This window comes from Rhinopithecus bieti, unplaced genomic scaffold (assembly GCF_001698545.2).
Source record: "Rhinopithecus bieti isolate Rb0 unplaced genomic scaffold, ASM169854v2 scaffold_39317, whole genome shotgun sequence".
Taxonomy (NCBI): Eukaryota; Metazoa; Chordata; class Mammalia; order Primates; family Cercopithecidae; genus Rhinopithecus; species Rhinopithecus bieti.
The window spans coordinates 668,811-688,442 of record NW_016816467.1 but is presented as its reverse complement, the minus strand read 5'-3'; the positions used below and the strand labels follow the sequence as shown (position 1 = coordinate 688,442).

Below are 19,632 nucleotides of genomic sequence, written 5' to 3'. Positions count from 1 at the left end.
TTACTTGTAGTCTCCCTGGAGCATGTTCTTCTAAGAGCCCTCTGGTGACCCAATTAGACCAAAGCCTCTAGATAGGCTTTACTGAAGTACATTAATGCTAAACATTTGCAAGCAACCTGATTCAAGGCATTCATGGTATGACATGTGGGGTTTAAGATCTTTTGTTTCTCCAGCTGCTAGAGAAAAAATAACTTCCACAAAGATCAGGTTAGATAGCTGATCTCGGCTCCATTAGTTTGAGGGAATGGGGACTGCTATTCTAGCACTTCCTGGTTCATAAGGTCAGAACTTTTCCTACCTGTTCCCAGTAACTTCTGAAAGCTGGATGTGACTTTTCTAAAAATGGACTCTCTCTGCCACAGCACACTCAGGATATTTGGACACATAGTCTCCCTTCTATGACCTATTTAATGCCATTTATTCTAAGTACCTCAGGGCAGAGCCAGTTATTTATGAAGTGCAGCATGATGGAAAGTTGCCCTGAAGTGATAGGGGTATGTAAGAAGTTCCTCCCAATAGAACATACTTTTAGTTATAGTGGAATTAATTCACAAGGTAAAATTTTTCTACTTAACTCCTGTAAGTCTCAATTTCTTATCCATAATTATAATAATTACTTACATTTATTGAGTGCTTACTGTGCGCCAGGCACTATTCAAAGCCTTTTATATGTAGTAATCTGTTTAATTCTTATGATAGCTGTATGAAGTGGGATCTATTATTACATATAAATTAGAAATACGACACATAATCAGCTTGCAGGGGTTTTTCACAATGATCACATAATGTAGGGCTTATGAAAACCTCGGGGCTGGGTGCGGTGGCTCACGCCTGTAATCCCAGCACTTTGGGAGGCCGAGGTGGATGGATCACGAGGTCAGGAGATCGAGATCATCCTGGCTAACACGTTGAAACCCCGTCTCTACTAAAAAATACAAAAATTACCCGGGCGTGGTGGTGGGGGGGTAGTCCCAGCTACTCAGGAAGCTGAGGCAGGAGAATGGCGAGAAACCAGGAGGTGGAGCTTGCAGTGAGTCGAAATAGCACCACTGCACTCCAGCCTGGGCGACAGAGCGAGACTCTGTCTCAAAAAAAAAAAAAGAAAAAGAAAAAAGAAAGAAAACCTTGGGCATAGCATACAGTTTGTAGTTCCCACTTTGCTTCCCACATAATGACAGACTTGATGCAGCTCAGGTTTAAAGAATAAATTTGGATTAATGAGAGACTGAAGTACAATATGGATAGTGAAATTGCCCTGTGAAAAGAAAATTTGGTAATATAAATATTTGGCTAGAAATCAAATTTGAATTTTCTAAACACAGCTTCCACTGACCTCTAATGAACTGGCATATTCTGAGGAAAGAAGAAAGAAGTCATCCTACACTTGCACTGGTTTCTCCTGCCTGACACCTAGACTGCATAGTATGTCGATCACTACTTCTGATTTTCTTTCATTTTTCTATTCATTCATTCATTCACTCATTCAACAAATACTTATTACATACCTGCTATGTGCCAGTACTTGGCATAAGCACTAAGTATCAATGGTGAACATTACATACTCCCTGCTCTCCTATAGCTTAAAGCCAAACAGGGAAGACAGACACTAATCGACCTGTACGTGAATAAATAATTACAGAGATTTTGCAACATGGTTTGAAGAGCATATGAAAAGTACTTCCTGAAGAAATGGGACTTAAACCGGGAGGTAGAAGAGAAACCAGAAAGGTGTGGCAACAGTAACAATATGAGAGATAGCTATAGGAGTTTGCCAGATGGAAGTTGCTAATGACCTTAGCAAAAGTTTTGTTGGTGTGTCTAAGGTGGAGACCAGACTGGGAGTGCCCTAAAGAGACAATGAGTGAGAAGTGAAGAAATGGAGACAGTAATGAAATAAAAAACCCTTTCAAGACATTTAATGGTGAAGAAGAGGAGAAGGGAATATGTGCTTAAGAGGGAGGGTCAGAGGACAAAAATATAAATATAGTAGTTTAGCTTTCTGTTATCTCAGCTGTCCACATCCATCTCTACTTCCAGTGAAAATAGCATGGAAAAAAAGGTACTTGTCTCAAAGTGAGCGAGTGTGCTTGAAAAAGAACCAAAGCTGCACTCTTATAGGAATATTCATTTGGTAACTTTAATATATGCAAACTAATAAAAGTTCTACCATAAAAACCCATCCTTTGGACAAGGCAGCAGCTTTATAAAATATAATATAATGACTCATTTACAATGAAATTTTACCTGTGTTTCAATTAAAAATATATTTTAAAATAATATTTTCCCAGATACACTGAATATGGTATAATTAGGCTAAACACATATTGATTCAAACTTATTATCTCAAAATTCTGTTATATGAACAAATCTGTGTGCTAATGGGGCACACTAACATTCAACTAAAGTGAATTGTATAGACCCATAGCATTTCACTGGATGATTAAATTAAATGTTTACAGAGAAAATTAAATCTTTCAAGTCACTAGCAGATTATTCTCGCCCTGGAAATCAGCTGATGCTATTGCTGCAGTGAATAAAACAGGCATTTGTAACACTGTAAAAAACTAAAAGAATAACTTGGGGATGACATTTAAAGAGTTCTAGTCCCCCTTGAAGCCATTTCTATCAATATAGTTTGTAGGCATCATTTTTACTGTCATCAAAAGGTCTCTCACATTCACATTAATTTTATAAGGAAGCACGTTACTATTATTACTACTTTATTTATAGAAGAAGATTACTCTGCACTGTAACTAAATTGGTTATTTTAAAACTTAAAAAGTTAATAGGATTTTGTTACGTACCTAACACTACATTCATGGTCATCTTCATCTGAGAGCCATGAAGAGCCTGATTCCAGGTGTTAAATAGATTGAGCCACAGAAATTGATCCAAGTACCTGTGTTAAGTATTTTCTCTCCTACTGTTTCCTTTGACATCCTCCCCTCTGGCTACTGTCTACGAAGAAAGGAACTAGAAAACAGCATGTCTAATAAACTAACAGGCAAGTCACTCTTGATCAGATATGGAAATTACATTCTAAGAAAACGGAAGGAAGCCAAGCCGCACACCTGATTGTGTTATGTGAGACCCAATGACCAAAAAAAAAAAAAAAAACAGATTACAAGCTATTCAAGTTTGGGTGCTGATTATCTTTCTCAAAACCTGAGCAGAAGAAAAATGTCACGGTTGTTTGGAAGCACCGAATTACAAGATCCTGAATAAGCTGCTTCATCAGACAGACAGCTAGAAAATCCTATTTGCAGAATAGCTCCCACCAGTTTCTTTTATGTCCGAAGTGAGACTCAGTTTTTGGCTAGAAAATGCACTCCTGTCAGCGGTAAGGAAGAGGAATGGTGTCTCTCCCCCTTTTCAGAAACACCATTCCCTGGATGAATGGATAACAGGAGCGCAGTCTCACAGACGCAGGACTGACCCGAGTACAGTCACCGTCTCTCTCCCAGCCCTGAGGGGGGACAATCCCTCTGTGGCACCCGGGGAAGCCAGTATCCAAACGAGCTGGTCGGAGTCTGGCAGCGTGGGCAGCAGCGCGGCGACCACGGCTCCGGGCGCGAAGGTGTGTAAGGTAGGCGGGGTGAAGCACCCAGGAGCGGAGGGAAGAGCGCTGCACCCTCGCTAAGTCTCGCCGCGCTGGGCGCGTATCTGGGCTGCCCCAGAAACCAGCAGAGGCAGACTTGGGACCCGGGCAGAGCAGGAGGTGGGCAGAGCCCCTTCCCCCGCTGCGGTTACCTGCAGCAGCAGAAGCGCAGCCGCTGGCTCTTGCTGGATCCGCGCGTCGGCTACCGACTGGACAGCAGCTACCGCCTCCACAGCCTGCACCTGCGACCTCTTTGGACAGGGAACCCCCGCCCCGGGAATCCCAACGCCAGGAGCCATCCATGGCCATGGCGGGGGCTTCTCGGCACCCTACTGGGACGCTCAGCCAGCTCCTTGTGGCGCTCGCCTGTCTGTTCTTGAGTCGCCCCGCGCTGCAGGGACGGGCATCCTCGCTTGGGACCCAGCCCGATCCGGCGCTTTACCTGCCCTCCTGGGGTGCGCTTGAAGGCACTCGCCCCCACGGCCCTAGCGTGCTGATTGCCAACCCTGGACTCCGGGTGCCCTTGGGTCGTTCCCTTTGGCTCGACCCGCTCCGGGACCTGGTGATTGGAGTGCAGCCGGGGGACCGGTGCGAAGTCACTGTACTGGACGCCCTGCCGCCGCTCAAGGGCGCGCTCTCCCCGCGCCGCTTCCCCTGTGCCTTCGGGCCCCGCCAGGTCCAGTACACTCACTTCGGCTCCCACAGCCCCGGACGCGCCCGGGTGCTGCTGCAGCTGCGCTACGACGCCCCGAATCACACGCTGGTGCTGCCCTTCACGCTGGCGGTGGACGTGGTCTTTTCCCAGCTGGAACTGGTGACGCGCAACAGGCCTTTGGGGGTGGAGAAGCTGCAGGGCTGGAGCCGCGCCATCGACAGGAGAGTGCTGGACTTCGCCTCCCTGAAGTCCAGAGCCACGGCCACCCGCAGGTGCCTGCTCACCCCACTTCCTCATGAGGACGGCCCCCTGCCCAAGTACGGGCGCTTGGTGGACGCGGTGGGGGCTCCTCTCCGCAGGGGCAAGGGAGTAGACTGTGAGGCTTTCCTCCGGGCTGGGGTGCGCTATCAGCACACCGCTGCCTCCTCGCCCAACCGGGACTACTTGCCAATGATGGTGGAGTTGCTGGGGCATGAGGGCCAGGACGCTGGGTCCGCGGGTGTGCTGGTCCGCGAGCACTTCCAGCTGCTGGTGAAGATCCTCAGGGGAGGCAAGAACACACCGCCCAGACCCAGCTTCATGGCCACGATGATGATGGAGGTGGATCCATTTGTGCTGACAGCCCTGACACCTGACGCACTAGCCGCGGAGGACGTCGAGTCAGACCCTGGCGACCTGGTGTTCAACATTCTCAACGCCCCCACTCCCGCACCAGGGCATCCGGGGCAGCAGGGCTACGTGGTCAGCACCGACGACCCTCTAGGCCTTCCAGTCTCCTTCTTTACCCAGCAGGAGCTGCGGGAGCTGAAGATTGCCTATCAGCCCCCTACAGAGAACGTCCATGGAGAGCACCTCTTTCAGCTGGAACTGGAGGTGGTGGACGGAGACGGCGCCGCCTCAGACCCCTTTGCCTTCATGGTGACAGTGAAATCCATGAATACTCTGGTCCCAGTGGCTAGCCATAACAGGGGACTTGTGCTTTTTGAAGGTCAGTCAAGGCCCTTGTCCAGCACCCACAGCGTTCCTATCAGTGATAAAGATAACCTGGAAGAGGTGAAAATGGCTGCAGTCAGGGGTTTGAGACATGGGCAGCTGGTGGTGTTTGGGGCACCTGCTGGGTGCAAGTATTTCACACAGGCGGACCTGGCAGCAGGGCGAGTGGTGTATCAGCATGATGGCAGCAACACCTACAGTGACAACATCATCTTCCGGATGGAGGACGGACACCACCAAGTGGAATTTCTCTTTCCCCTCACCATCCTACCTGTGGATGATGAACCACCAATGGTCAATACTAACACAGGACTCTCACTGACGGAAGGGCAGGTGGTCCAGATCTCTCCCTTCGTACTGAGTGCTACTGATACTGACTCTGAGGACTCAACCATCCACTTTGTGCTAGAGAACCAGCTCCTAGAAGAAAATAAGGAAGAGCCACAGTGGGAACTGGCCCCTGGTTCCTCCCACTCGGGCCACTACCTGGGGGACATGTTGCTGCGGCAGGCTGAACTACCTCTCTCCACTGAAGGTGGAGACTGGCACTACATGGAAAAGGAAGGGCTTTATGAGAAAGTGGTGACTGAGTGGCTACAGAGAGACATAATGGAAGGGAGACTCTTCTACCGCCATCTTGGACCACACAGCCCTCAAACTGTAATGGTCCAGCTGGCTTTCCATGTGCAGGATGACCATGACCCACCCAATCTCTCCAACCAGCACATTTTCACCATCAAGGTCCAGCCAGCGGATATACTGAGTCCACAGCTGTATCCAGGAACTACACTAGAAATGACTGTACAAGAATACCAACTCACTCATTTCCAGAAGAATTTCCTCCGATACATTGATCAGGACTCTGATGACGAGAACCTATGGTACACCCTACTGACACTCCCGACTGACACAGATGGCAACCACCAAGTCCGGGCTGGAGAAATTGTGCTCACTGATTCACCAGACACACTCATCATGCACTTCACCCAAGCCCAGGTAAATCAGCATAAAGTTGCCTACCAGCCTCCACAGAAGTTGGGTATTGCACCACGGGTTGTGCAGTTTACCTACCAGGTGGAAGATGCTGCAGGCAATAGCGTGCCAGGCACATTTACATTATTCCTGCAACCTGTGGACAATCAGCCCCCAGAAGTCACCAACAGAGGCTTTACTGTCTTAGAGGGAGGCAGCTTTAACCTCAGCAGTAATGAGCTGCATGTTACAGACCCAGACACAGACATTGACCAAATTGTCTTCATATTAGTCCACGGTCCCCAACATGGACGCTTGCAGTACTTTAAAAAATGTATAGTCCCAGGGGAATCTTTCATACAAGCTGATATTATTAATGGGAGTGTCTCTTACCAGCATGGTAGAGACCAGACAACTACCAGTGACACGTTCCATCTGGAAGTAAGTGATGGGGTGCACCATATACCCATCACCATCCCAATTTCTGTGCATCCCAATGTGGCTAGCGAAAGTCCTAGGATCTCTATCACAAGTAGTTCATTATTGGATGTTTCTATAGATGTACTAGAGAATAAAGCCACTGAAATTACCATGGGTGTCATCCATGGCAAAAGGAAGGATGTACATGACTTGATGCTGTCTTTCATTGTACAGGACAGCCCCAAATTGGGCACTATTCTGGTCAATGGTTTGCCCACAGAACGATTCACCCAAGAGGACCTCATCAGTGGGAGAGTAGCCTATGTCCACACTGGAGGTGAAGTTGGTTTTCAAAAGCAGCACGATGCCTTCAGCCTCATCCTCTCCAATGATTCTTACCAATGGGTGGTGGGGAATAGCATAATAGAGAGAGTACAGGTACGAGTAACTGTGCTGCCTGTGGACAATGTGGGACCCAAGGTCTTCGTGGAGGAGTCCTTCATTGTCTATGAAGGTGAGAAGAACTCCTTGACCTTACAACATCTCCATGTTGAAGATGTGGACACTCCTCAAGATGAACTCCTCTGCATAGTGACTAGTCAGCCAGCCTCTGGCTACCTGGAAAAGATTGCACCAGCTCCTGGTTCAAAAATGTCCCAGTCTGGTAACCCTATCAGTGCTTTCTCCCTCAGAGATGTCCAAGTGAGGCATATCAATTATGTACAGAGTATTCACAAGGGAGTAGAGCCACAAGAGGATCAATTCACCTTTTATTGCTCTGATGGCATCAACTTCTCCCCAAATGTCTTCTTCCCTATAATCATCCTACCCACCAATGATGAGCAGCCTAAACTTTTTGCCCATGAGTTTGAGGTACTAGAGGGGATGAGCCTGGTCATAGACACCCAGCTGCTCAATGGAGCAGATGCTGACCTGCCACCGAATGAGCTCCACTTTCAACTCACAGCCCTCCCTCGGCATGGACGAATCATAGAGCAGCTGGCTACAGGCAGCCAGTCCATCCACAGCTTCACCCTCAAGGAGATCCAGGAGGCCTCCACCATTGTGTATGAGCATGATGACTCAGAGACCAAGGAGGACAATTTTGAGGTCTGGCTAAGTGATGGCAAGCACACCACCCACAGAAAGGTACCCATTGTAGTGACCCTAGTGGATGATGAAACTCCTCAGCTGACTGTCAACAATGGGCTGAAAGTAGAGAAAGGACACTCTGAGATCATCACAAATCGGATCCTCAAGGCCACAGATCTTGACTCAGATGATAAGAGCCTCAGTTTTGTCCTCCATTCTGGACCTCAACAAGGGCTTCTACAGAGGCTGAGAAAACCCAGAGGAGAAGTGAGGAACAATCTTACTCTGGGAATGAACTTTACCCAGGATGAGATTGACAGAGGCCTCATCTGCTATATCCACACAGGCCAAGAAGCGATTGTTGATATTATCAAGTTTGATGTGACTGATGGGGTTAACACTTTGACAGACCACTACTTCTATGTCACTATTGGCAACTTAGACAAGGTCTTCCCTGAGGTAATCAGCAAAAGGATCACCTTAACAGAAGGTGCCAGAGTGACCCTTACCAACAGTCTGCTTAGCAACAGTGATATCAACAGCTCTGATGAACATCACTTTAGCGTTACACGGGCTCCAAGCCTGGGTCACCTAGAAAGTTCTGACCATGCTGGGGAACCCATTGCCTCTTTCACTCAGCTTCAATTGTCTAGCAACAAAATATCCTATGTTTATACTTCAAATGATGAGAAAAAGATGGACAGCTTTGAGTTTCAAGTGATCAGTGAACTCGACCCTGTGTCCAGAACCTTCAGGATCTTCATCACTGATGTGGATCATAAGAAACCTATCTTGACCATCCATAGACTAACACTACAGAAAGAGGATAGCCAACTGATCACTCCCCTTGAGTTGACAGTGGAAGACAAGGATACCCCAGATTATCTTATTCTCTTTACCATCACGCAGGTCCCCATGCATGGCACGATTTTGTACAATGGTAGCCGTCCTGTGACCACCTTCACCAAGCAAGACCTGAACAAGAACCTGATTAGCTACAAGCACGACGGCAGTGAGACCACTGAAGATAGTTTCTCCTTGACTGTGACAGATGGCACTCACACTGATTTCTATGTCCTCCCAGACACTGCCCTGGAGACACACAAACCTCAAGTAATGAGGGTCCAGATAAGATCATTAGACAATAGGCTTCCCCAGGTTACTATCAACAGGGATGCCCTAGCCTTGAAGCGCCTTCACACTGGACATATGGGCTTCCTGATTACCAGCAAGTCTCTGAAAGCAGAAGATCAGGACAGTCCCCACAGGCTTCTGAAGTATAAAGTTACCAGAGGACCAGAGCATGGCTTCATTATCAAAACTGGCCTTGGAAACCAGAACACTCGAGTGTTTACACAAGGTTAGTATGCATTCTTCCCTGACTATTCTGTCCCTCTCCTTCATTGAATCAGATCTCTCAGCTTTGTGTAAAATTGTCCTGACCTCAGACATTTGCACGAAGATTCTTGTTCTAATAAAATACAGTGAAGTATGAAATTATTCTAAAACAAACAAAGCAACAAGTCCTTTTTCATCAATTTCATCAGAATGCCCATTTAACAGGAACTCACACGTATTTCATAAAGTTGTAGTTATACCTTAAAACTGCTAAACACAGGACAGCTTCTACTTCTGAAATATTATAAGATAACATTATATTAATTCTGATAATATCAGATTGATTTTGAATTTTCAGAATGACATATAGAAATCATTTGCATAGTTATTAGTAAGTCCAGATTTCTGAAGATGTTTGGTATCTAGATTTTGGATATAAATTCCTACATTGCTCATTTTTATTATACTATTCAAATGTAATTTCTACATCTAATAAAAGCACAGAAGTATGTTTGCCTGAGATTATTTTTTCTTTTATATTTGGTGGCACTACTAATTATGAACTAGAGACAGGTCCCTCTACTTTCCCAGGTGATGTGATACCTGCTGGTTTTTAAATGCTCTTTATGTTGTCATAACTTTTTTAGATAGCTCTGTGCATGAAATGTCCCACACATGATACATGTAAACCTAGATGCAAACTCAGAGGAAAACTTAACGCATGTTTAAAAAATTGTTTGGTTACATTTTCAGAATTGCTTCTAAAGCAAATGAAATCATATGGCACGTGTATACCTATGTGACAAATCCATGGCACGTGTATACCTATGTGACAAATCTGCATGTTATGCACATGTATCCCAGAACTTAAAGTATAACAGAAAAAGAAATAATGCAATCACAACAGTGATAACATTTTCAAATATTAAACTTATATAAACTTTAAATAATAAAATCATATGTGACTCTATAAGAATTGTTTCTACAAACACCTCCGAGAGCAAATTGTTTTTAAAATACTAATAATTACCAATATAAAACATAATTATAGACCTTCATAACAAATTATTACCCAAGAGAATAGGCAATAGGAAAACGCATGATTTTATTCTAATTTTCTTTTTTCTTAGGATGCAGGAATTATTCTTGTTTAAATTCATTTTGACAAATAGTTCATGAGTATCCACAAATATGCCAAGCTCTACACTTGTGCAGAAGATTCAAAACCAGATAGACCTGGCTCTCCATAGAGGGCCAGGATGTTGTAAAGCACATGTAACTAGAATGCCCTCCTTGCTGGGCTTTAGCACCCAGAGAATATGCACATAGTAGCACTGTGACAAAGTCAGTTTCTTAACTTTTATTTTAGGTTTGGAGGTACATATCTTTAAACTCAAGTCATGCTGGTTTGTTGTACAGATTATTTCATCACCCCGGTATTTAAATCTAGTACCCAGTAGTTATCTTTTCTGCTCTGCTCCTTCCTCCTACCCTCCACCCTCAAGAAGACCCCACTGTCAATTGTTCCTTTCATTGTATTCATGAGTTCTCATCATTTAGCTCCCACTTGTAAGTGAGAATATGCAGTATTTGGTTTCCTGTTCCTGAATTAGTTTGTTAAGGATAATAGCCTCAGCTCTATCCATGTTCCTGAAAAAACAACAACAACAACAAAACACATGATCTAGTTTTAATGGCTGTGTATTCAATGGTGTATATGTAATATATTTTCTTTATCCAATATGTCATTGATGGACATTTAGGTTGATTCAATGTCTTTGCTATTGTGAGTAGTGCTGCAATGAACATTTGCATGCATTTGCCTTTATGGTAGAATGATTTATATTTTTGGGGTGTATACCCAGTAATGGGACTGCTGGGTTGAAGGATAGTTCTGCTTTTAGCTCTCTGAGGAATCACCACACTGCTTTCCACAATGGCTGAACTAATTTACACTCCCACCAACAATGTATAAATGTTCCCTTTTCTCTGCAACCTCACCCAGCATCTGTTATTTTTTGGCTTTTTAATAATCACCAGTCTGACTGGGGTGAGATGGTACCTCATTGTGATAAAGTTTCAAACTAAAGTTTTATTTTTGACATTGTAGTTTTAAGAAGATTCATGTTCACTTAATCATTATTTTCAAATTTATTAATTGGAGTACTTCTATGCCTAATTAAAACTTTGAAGTTGTTAACATACTCATTTTCATTTGTGCCAATATGACTTTGTGTGACGTTTGCTCTTTTTTTTTTTTTAGCTGACATTGATGAGATGAAGATATCCTATGTCTTGAATGAGGGCAGCAATGCATCAAAGGACATCTTCTATTTCTCTGTTGAAGACAATGGTAAGTCAATAATAAAACCTTTGAAAGGACTCATGGTTAACTAAAACCAACATAAAATAGGAAAAAATTTAAATAATTTCTAGGCAAGTACAGGCATCATATAAGCAAGTAATCACAATCAATAATGTCATAATACAAACAAATTAATTCTTTTTGTTTCTCTTATGGTCCTGTGCCAAATGATTCTTGATAAATAACTTTTAGGAAGAAAAGCAATGAGGAATTTGATGAGTGAAATGTGAAGTATTTTATCTGATCTGGATCATGTGTGACATCATATAAGCAAGTGAATCTCACCTTCAAGAGATTCTGTGAATCTAGCTAGTGGTTTCTATCATTCTGAAACAAATTAGAAAATACATCTTCAGATTTTGTTGGGATTTTTATTTGCAGAACTGAATCTTATGGCTCCCTGACCTTAGATTTGAAATCTTTCTGGATGGGATAAATATATATATATATCTCCCGGCATAGAGGAAAGCTTACTTTAAAACTGCCTGTTTATGCCGCAGCTTGGTCTGTGTACTATTAACTTCGAAGTAGAATAATGGGCAGCATCTAGTTAACAGAAGCCACTTTCTTTACACACCTAGGGATTCAATGATTATGTGGTCAGCAGAAAAATCATTTTGCAATATGACAGGATAATAGCAGAAATTATCTCTGTGTGCTGCTTGCCACTCAGTAACCTCTTTCAGTACAAATCATTACTCATTCCCAGTAAGTAACCTGCATTTTCTGCCTAAATCATGTGTAATCAGTCAAGAATTGAATTTATTGTAAAGTAGTCCTATATGAGAGGCCGTATGGTATACTGACTGGGTTTGAATCCCAACTTGTCCTGTGTGACCTTGAGTAAGTGACCTTGTCCTCTTCATTCATTCCCCCATGTATAAAGTGGTGGTCTTCATACCTATGTCAAAGGGTTGCTAAGAGGATTGACTAAGATCGTAAATGTAAAGCACTTCATAAAAAGTAGGTGCTTTCACCTGATTCTTGTTCATTTTCTTAAAAAAATTTAATTTAAAAACAGGTGCCCATTAACCAGGTACTTTCTCCCCTTCTGATGAGACTAACTACAGTTGAAACCACTGATCCCTCCTCCCCATTTCCTTCCTTAAAGTTTAAAATCAAATCTTCTTTCCCTTTCCCAAGTTCTCAAGAACCATAAGTTCCTAAAAGATGAATTTATGCCTTTAAACAGGCTCATAAATAAATATAAGACAAATACTTCATCTTGAATATTTTCCTTTCTGTTTTGAAACGAACGTCACTCTAAAAGATGTATCTCTGACTCTGACACTATGCTTTGTGGACCACGTTACAAACAAAAATCAGTCTGTGATGACACTGTAAGGTGGATTTTATGTAGCTACCATGTTTTAACTTTTTTCTGTGAGCTAGCCTGTCCTTAAAGACATTATGACTTTTGATCCTCACTACAAAATAAAAAGTAAATGTTATGATGCCCATTTTAAAATGAAGACACCACGGTTGAATAACTTGCCTGAAGTCATACAAGTAACAGGCAAGTAAACTGGAATCAAATCCAGGTCTTGCCAATTCCAAAGCTAGGGTTCTTAACTGCTAATGCTACACTCACCCTGCTTTGGGAAGCTGAAGCCATAGACAAAAGTTAGAGAACAGGGCCAAGACTGCACTTCTTAACCTGACAAAGAAGCACCTTGAGAATCAAAGTGATGAGAATGATCAAACACAAAAGTCCAAAATATTTGAGGATACATTTGTTCATAGCTGGATCTTAAAGTATGTATACATAAACTAATTAAATATTTGCACATTCATTTATCCAGTGAATTTTTTTCCCTTGGATCCAGGGACAAACTGGAATTTTTAAAAATTATTTCTTTAAGATTTTTTTCTAGAAACAGGATCCCTCTATGTTGCCCAGGCTGGAATGCAGTGGCTCGAACTCTAGGCTTCAGGTTGGTCCTCCTACATCCACCTCTCAAGTAGCTGGTACTACAGGCATGTGCTGCATGCCCAACCAGTGAATTTTTCAGTTGCCTTCCACGTACTGTGCATGGAGCTAAGATCCATGTCTGCTGATGATGGGCATTCCTGGAATAGCTGATAAAGGACTCACTTTAAATGTTTTATTATCTGTTATTTTGAAATATTATGAATCCATTGCTTTACAGTAGCTGACTTAATCTTTTTTCTTTCAAAATGCCCTCACTTTAAAAATATTTCCCAAATGGAATGTTGAACATTTCCATTTGATCTATTAATAATTTTTTTTCCTAATAGCACATAACACTAACAGAAGGTATTATACCCTTCTAGAAATAGATCTTTCACTGTCGGGCTGAAGTAGATGTCGTTGTTGTTGTTTCCATACCAATATTCAAACTGTTAAAAGAAGACTCTGCCCTGCCTCCAGAACTGGACATTAGGTGTATGCTGAAGCTTAGCTCAGGGGTCATAAGAATGCAAATACTGGCAAAAATGACCCTCGTGCTCCAACTTTGCTAAAATCTCAAAAGTCATACCATGAAGGCTTCTAATTAATAGGCTCTGGACCCAGGCTGTCTGTGTCCAAATCCCAGCTCAACTCTTGTAGTCTTACATATTTGAGAAACTGCCTGTGCTTTAGTTTGCTCACCTATGAGCTGAAGATAATGATGGCATGTGCCCCTTAGAATTATTGTGAGGATTTATTAGTTTCTTATTGCTGCTATAACAAATTACCACAAACTTAGTGGCTTGAACCAACACAAATCTGTCATCTTACATTTCTGGAGTTCAGAAATCCAAAATGGTCCTTACTAGAATAGAATCAAGGTTTTGACGAGGCTGCATTTTCTTTTTTTTTTTTTCCATAAGTTTCTGGGGGTACAGGTGGTATTTGGTTACATGAGTAAGTTGTTTGGTGGTGATTTGTGAGATTTTTGTGTACCCATCACCCGAGCAGTATGCAGTATTTTTTGCCCCCTTTCCACTCTTCCCCCCAAGTCCCCAAAGTCCATTGTATCATTCTTATGCCTTTGCATCCTCATATCTTAGTTCTCACATATCAATGAGAACATATGATGTTTGGTTTTCCATTACTGAGTTAATTAATTTAGAATAATAGTCTCCAATCTCATCAAGGTCCCTGCAAATGCTGTTAATTCATTTCTTTTATGACTGCATAGTATTCCATTGTATATATATACCACAGTTTCTTTACCCACTCATTTATTGATGGGCATTTGGGTTGGCTCCATGATTTTGCAATTGTGAATTGTGCTGCTATAAACACGTGTGTGCAAGTATCTTTTTCAAATAATGACTTCTTTTCCTCTGGGTGGATATCTAGTAGTGGGATTGCTGGATCAAATGGTAGTTCTACTTCTGGTTCTTTAAGGAATCTCCACACTGTTTTTTGTAGTGGTTGTACTAGTTTACATTCCCACTGGCAGTGTAGAAGTATTCCCTGATTAACAAACACATCCACACCAAAATCTACTGCTTTTTTATTATTATTATTTTTTGATTATTGCCATTCTTGCAGGAGTGAGGTGGTATCTCATTGTGGTCTTGATTTACATTTCCCTAATTATTAGTGATGTTGGGCATTTTTTCATGTTTGTTGGCCATTTGTATATCTTCTTTTGAAAATTGTCTATTAATGTCCTTAGCCCATTTTTTGATGGGATTGTTTGTTTTTTTCTTACTGATTTGTTTGAGTTTGTTGTAAATTCTGGATATTCGTCCTTTGTCAGATATATACATTGTGAAGACTTTCTCCCACTCTGTGGGTTGTGCGTTTTCTCTGCTGACCATTCCTTTCGCCATGTAAAAGCTCTTTCATTTAATTAGGTCCCAACTATTTATCTTTGTTTTTATTGCATTTCCTTTTGGGATCTTGAAATCCTTGGCTAGGCCAGTGTCTAGAAGGGTTTCTCCAATGTTATCTTCTAGAATTTTTATAGTTTCAGGTCTTAGGATTAAGTCCTTAAGGCATCTTGAGTTGGTTTTTGTATAAAGTGAGAGATGAGGATCCAGTTTCACTCGCCTACATTTGACTAGCCAATTATCCCAGCACCATTTGTTGAAAAGGGTGTCCTTTCCCCACTGTATGTTTTTTGTTTGCTTTGTCAAAGATCAGTTAACTGGAAGTATTTGGCTTTATTTCTGTGTTCTCTGTTCTGTTCCATTGGTCTGTGTGCCTACTTTTGTATCAGTACCATGTTGTATTAGTGACTATGGCCTTATAGTACAGTCTGAAATCAGGTAGTGTGATGCCTCCAGGTTTGTTCTTTTTGCTTAGTCTAGCTTTGGCTATACGGGCTCTTTTTTGGTTCTATATGAGTTTTAGAGTTGTTTTTCCTAATTCTATGAATAATTATGGTGGTATTTTGAAGGGAATTGCCTTGAATTTGTAGATTACTTTTGGCAGTATAGTCATTTTCTTTCAGTAGTGTTTTGTACTTTTCCTTGTAGAGGTCTTTTGATTCTTTGGTTAGGTATATTCCTAAGTATTTTATTTTATTTTATTTTATTTTATTGCAGCATTTTAAAAGGGGTTGAGTTCTTGATTTGATTCTCTGCTTGGTAGCTGTTGGTGTATAGAAGAGCAACTGATTTGTGTACATTAATTTTGTATCCTGTAAACTCTATTGCATTATTTTATCAGTTCTAGGAGCTTTCTGGAGGAGTCCTTAGGGTTTTCAAGGTAAATGATCATATTGTCAGCAAAGAGTGTCAGTTTGACTTCATCTTTACTGATTTGGATGCCCTTCATTTCTTTCTCTTGTCTGATTGCTCTGGCAGGACTTCCAGTGCTATGTTGAAGACAAGTGGTGAGAGTGGGCATCCTTGTCTTGTTCCAGTTCTTGAAGGGAATGATTTAAACTTTTGCCCATTCAGTATTATATTGGCTGTGGGTTTGTCATAGATGGCTTTTATTACATTAAAGTATGTCCCTTGCATGCCAATTTTGCTGAGAGTTTTAATAATAAAGCGATGCTGGATTTTGTCAAATGCTCTTTCTGCGTCTATTGAAATGATTATGTGATTTTTGGTTTTAATTCTGTTTATGTGGTGTATCAAATTTATTGACTTGTGGATGTTAAACCATCCCTGCATCCCTGATATGAAACCCACTTGATCATGATGGATTATCTGTCTTTTTGATAAATTGTTGGATTCAGTTTACTAGTATTTGATTAAGGATTTTAGCATCTATTGTTCATCAAGGATATCGGTCTGTAGTTTTCATTTTTGGTTATATCCTTTCCTGGTTTTGGTATTAGGGTGATGCTGGCTTTGTAGAATGAATTAGGGAGGGTTCTGTTTTTCTCTATCTTGTGGAATAGTGTCAAAAGAATTGTACCAATTCTTCTTTGAATGTCTGGTAGAATTCTGTTGTGAATCCATCTGGTCCTGGATTTTTTGTTGTTGTTGCTGGTAATTTTTTAATTACCATTTCAATCTCACTGCTTATTATTGGTCTGCTCAGGGCATCTAATTCTTCCTGATTTAAGCTAGGAGCGTTTGTATTTTTCCAGGAATTTATCCATCTCTTCTAGGTTTTCTAGTTATGTGAGTAAAGATGTTCGTAGCAGCCTTGAATGATCTTTTCTATTTCAGTGGTGTCATTTGTAATATCTCCTGTTTTGTTTCTTAGTGAGGTTATTTGGATTTTCTCTCTACTTTTCTTGGTTAATCTTGTTAATGGTCTATCAATTTTATTTATCTTTTCAAAGAACCAGCTCTTTTGTTTTATTTAACTTTTGTATTTTTTGTTTGTTTGTTTCAATTTCATTTAGTTCTGATCTGATCTTGGTTATTTCCTTTCTTTTGCTGCATTTGGGTTTGGTTTGTTCTTGTTTCTCTAGTTTCATAAGGTGTGACCTTAGATTGTCTATTTGTGCTTTCAGTCTTTTTGATGTAGGTGTTTAGGACTATGAACTTTTCTCTTAGCACTGCCTTTGCTGTATCCCGGAGGTTTTCATAGGTTGTGTCATTATTGTCATTTGGTTTGAAGAATTTTTAAATTTCCATCTTGATTTTGTTTTTGACCCAATGCTCATTCAGGAGCAGGTTAGTTAATTTCCATGTATTTTCATGGTTTTGAAGGTTCCTTTGGGAGTTGATTTCCAGTTTTATTCCACTATGGTGTGAAAGAGTGCTTGATATAATTTTAATTTCCTAACATTTATTCAGGCTCATTTTATGGCCTATCATATGATCTATCTTGGAGAAAGTTTCATGTGCTATTGAATAGAATGTGTATTCTGCTATTGTTGTATACAATGTTCTGTATATATCTGTTAAAGTCCATTTGTTCCAAGGTATAGTTTAAATCCATTGTTTCTGTCTTCATGACCTGTCTATTGCTGTCAGTGGAATATTTAAGTCCTCCACTATTACTGTGTTGATGTCTATCTCATTCCTTAGGTCTATTAGTAATTGCTTTATAAATTTTGGAGTACCAGTGTTAGGTGCATATATGTTTAAGATTGTGATATTTTTCTGTTGGACGAGGCCTTTTACTATTATATAATGTCTTTCTTTGTCTCTTCTAACTGCTGTTGCTTTAAAATTTGTTTTGTCTGATATAAGAATAGCTACCCCAGCTCGCTTTTGGTGTCTGTTTGCATGAAATGCCTATTTCCACCCCTTTACTCTAAGTTTATGTGAGTTCTTATGTGCTAGCTGAGTCTCCTCAATGTAGCAGATAGTTGGTTGGTGAGTTCTTATCCATTCTGTGGTTCTGTATCTTTTATATATATATGCACACACATATATATATGAACTTAAAGTGTATATATATGTGTGTACATATATATGTGTGTACATATATATATACTTTAAGTTCTGGGTGTGTGTGTGTGTATATATATACACTTTAAGTTCTGGGGTACATGTGCAGAACATGCAGATTCGTTACATAGGTATACACATGCCATGGTGGTTTGCTGCACCCATCAACCCATCATCTACATTAGGTATTTTTCCTAATGCCATCCCTCCCCCAGGCCTCCACCCCTCAACAGGCCTTGGTGTGTGATGAGCCCCCCGAAGCTGTGTCCATGTGTTCTCATTGCTCACCTCCCACTTATGAGTGAGAACATGCTGTGTTTGGTTTTCTGTTGTTGTGTTAGTTTGGACATGGATGAAGCTGGTTCTGTATCTTTTAAGCGGAGCATTTAGATCATTGGCATTCAATGTTAGTATTGAAATGTGAGGTACTATTGCAGTCATCATGCACTTTGTTACCTACGTACTTTGGTTTTTGTTTGTTTTTTGCTTTTTAACATGTATTTTGTTTTATGGGTCCTGTGTGATTTATGCTTTAAAGAGGTTCTGTTTGATGTGTTTCCAGGATTTGTTTCAAGATTTAGAGGTCCTTTAGCAGTTCCTATAGTGGTAGCTTGGTAATGATGAATTCCCTCAGCACTTGTTCATCTGAAAAAGACGGTATCTTTCCTTCATATATGATGCTTACTTTTGCTGGATACAAAATTCTTGGCAGATAATGATTTAGTTTAAGGAGACTGAAGATAGGCCCCCAATCCCTTCTAGCTTGTAGGGTTTCTGCTGAGAAATGTGCTGCTAATCTGATACGTTTTTCTTTATAGGTTACATGGTGCTTCTGTCTCACAGCTCTTAAGATTCTTTCCTTCATCTTTGGATAACCTGATGACAATGTGCCTAGGTGAAGATCTTTTTGCAATAATTTTCCCAGGTGTTCTTTGTGCTTCTTGTATTTGGATGTCTAGGTCTCTAGCAAGGCTGGGGAAGTTTTCCTTGATTATTCCCGCAAAAAATGTTTTTAAAATTTTTAGACTTCTCTTTTTCCTAAGGAACACCGATTATTCTTAGGTTTGTTCATTTAACATAATCCCAGACTTCTTGGAGGCTTTGTTGATATTTTCTTATTCTTTTTTCTTTGTCTTCGTTAGATTGGGTTAATTTGAGGACATTTTCTTTGAACTCTAAATTTCTTTCTTTTTTTTTTATTATTATTATACTTTCAGTTCTAGGGTACATGTGCATAACGTGCAGGTTTGTTACATATGTATACTTGTGCCATGTTGGTGTGCTGCACCCATCAACTCGTCAGCACCCATCAACTCGTCATTTATATCAGGTATAACTCCCAATGCAATCCCTCCCCCCTCCCCCCTCCCCATGATAGGCCCCGGTGTGTGATGCTCCCCTTCCTGAATCCAAGTGATCTCATTGTTCAGTTCCCAC

General features: G+C 41.2%; 1 protein-coding gene across 1 annotated transcript in view; it reads left to right on the top strand.

Moving 5' to 3' along the window:
- The first annotated feature begins 3,754 nt into the window (after nucleotides 1–3,754).
- FREM3 (FRAS1 related extracellular matrix 3) overlaps nucleotides 3,755–19,632 on the top strand; it is a 114,406-nt gene continuing 98,528 nt past the window's right edge. Inside the window, exons 1-2 of the mRNA XM_017854910.1 lie at nucleotides 3,755–9,090; nucleotides 11,332–11,421. Of these exons, the coding sequence (XP_017710399.1) occupies nucleotides 3,900–9,090; nucleotides 11,332–11,421 (5,281 nt within the window). The 5' untranslated portion in view covers nucleotides 3,755–3,899. The remainder of the gene's footprint in view (nucleotides 9,091–11,331; nucleotides 11,422–19,632) is intronic.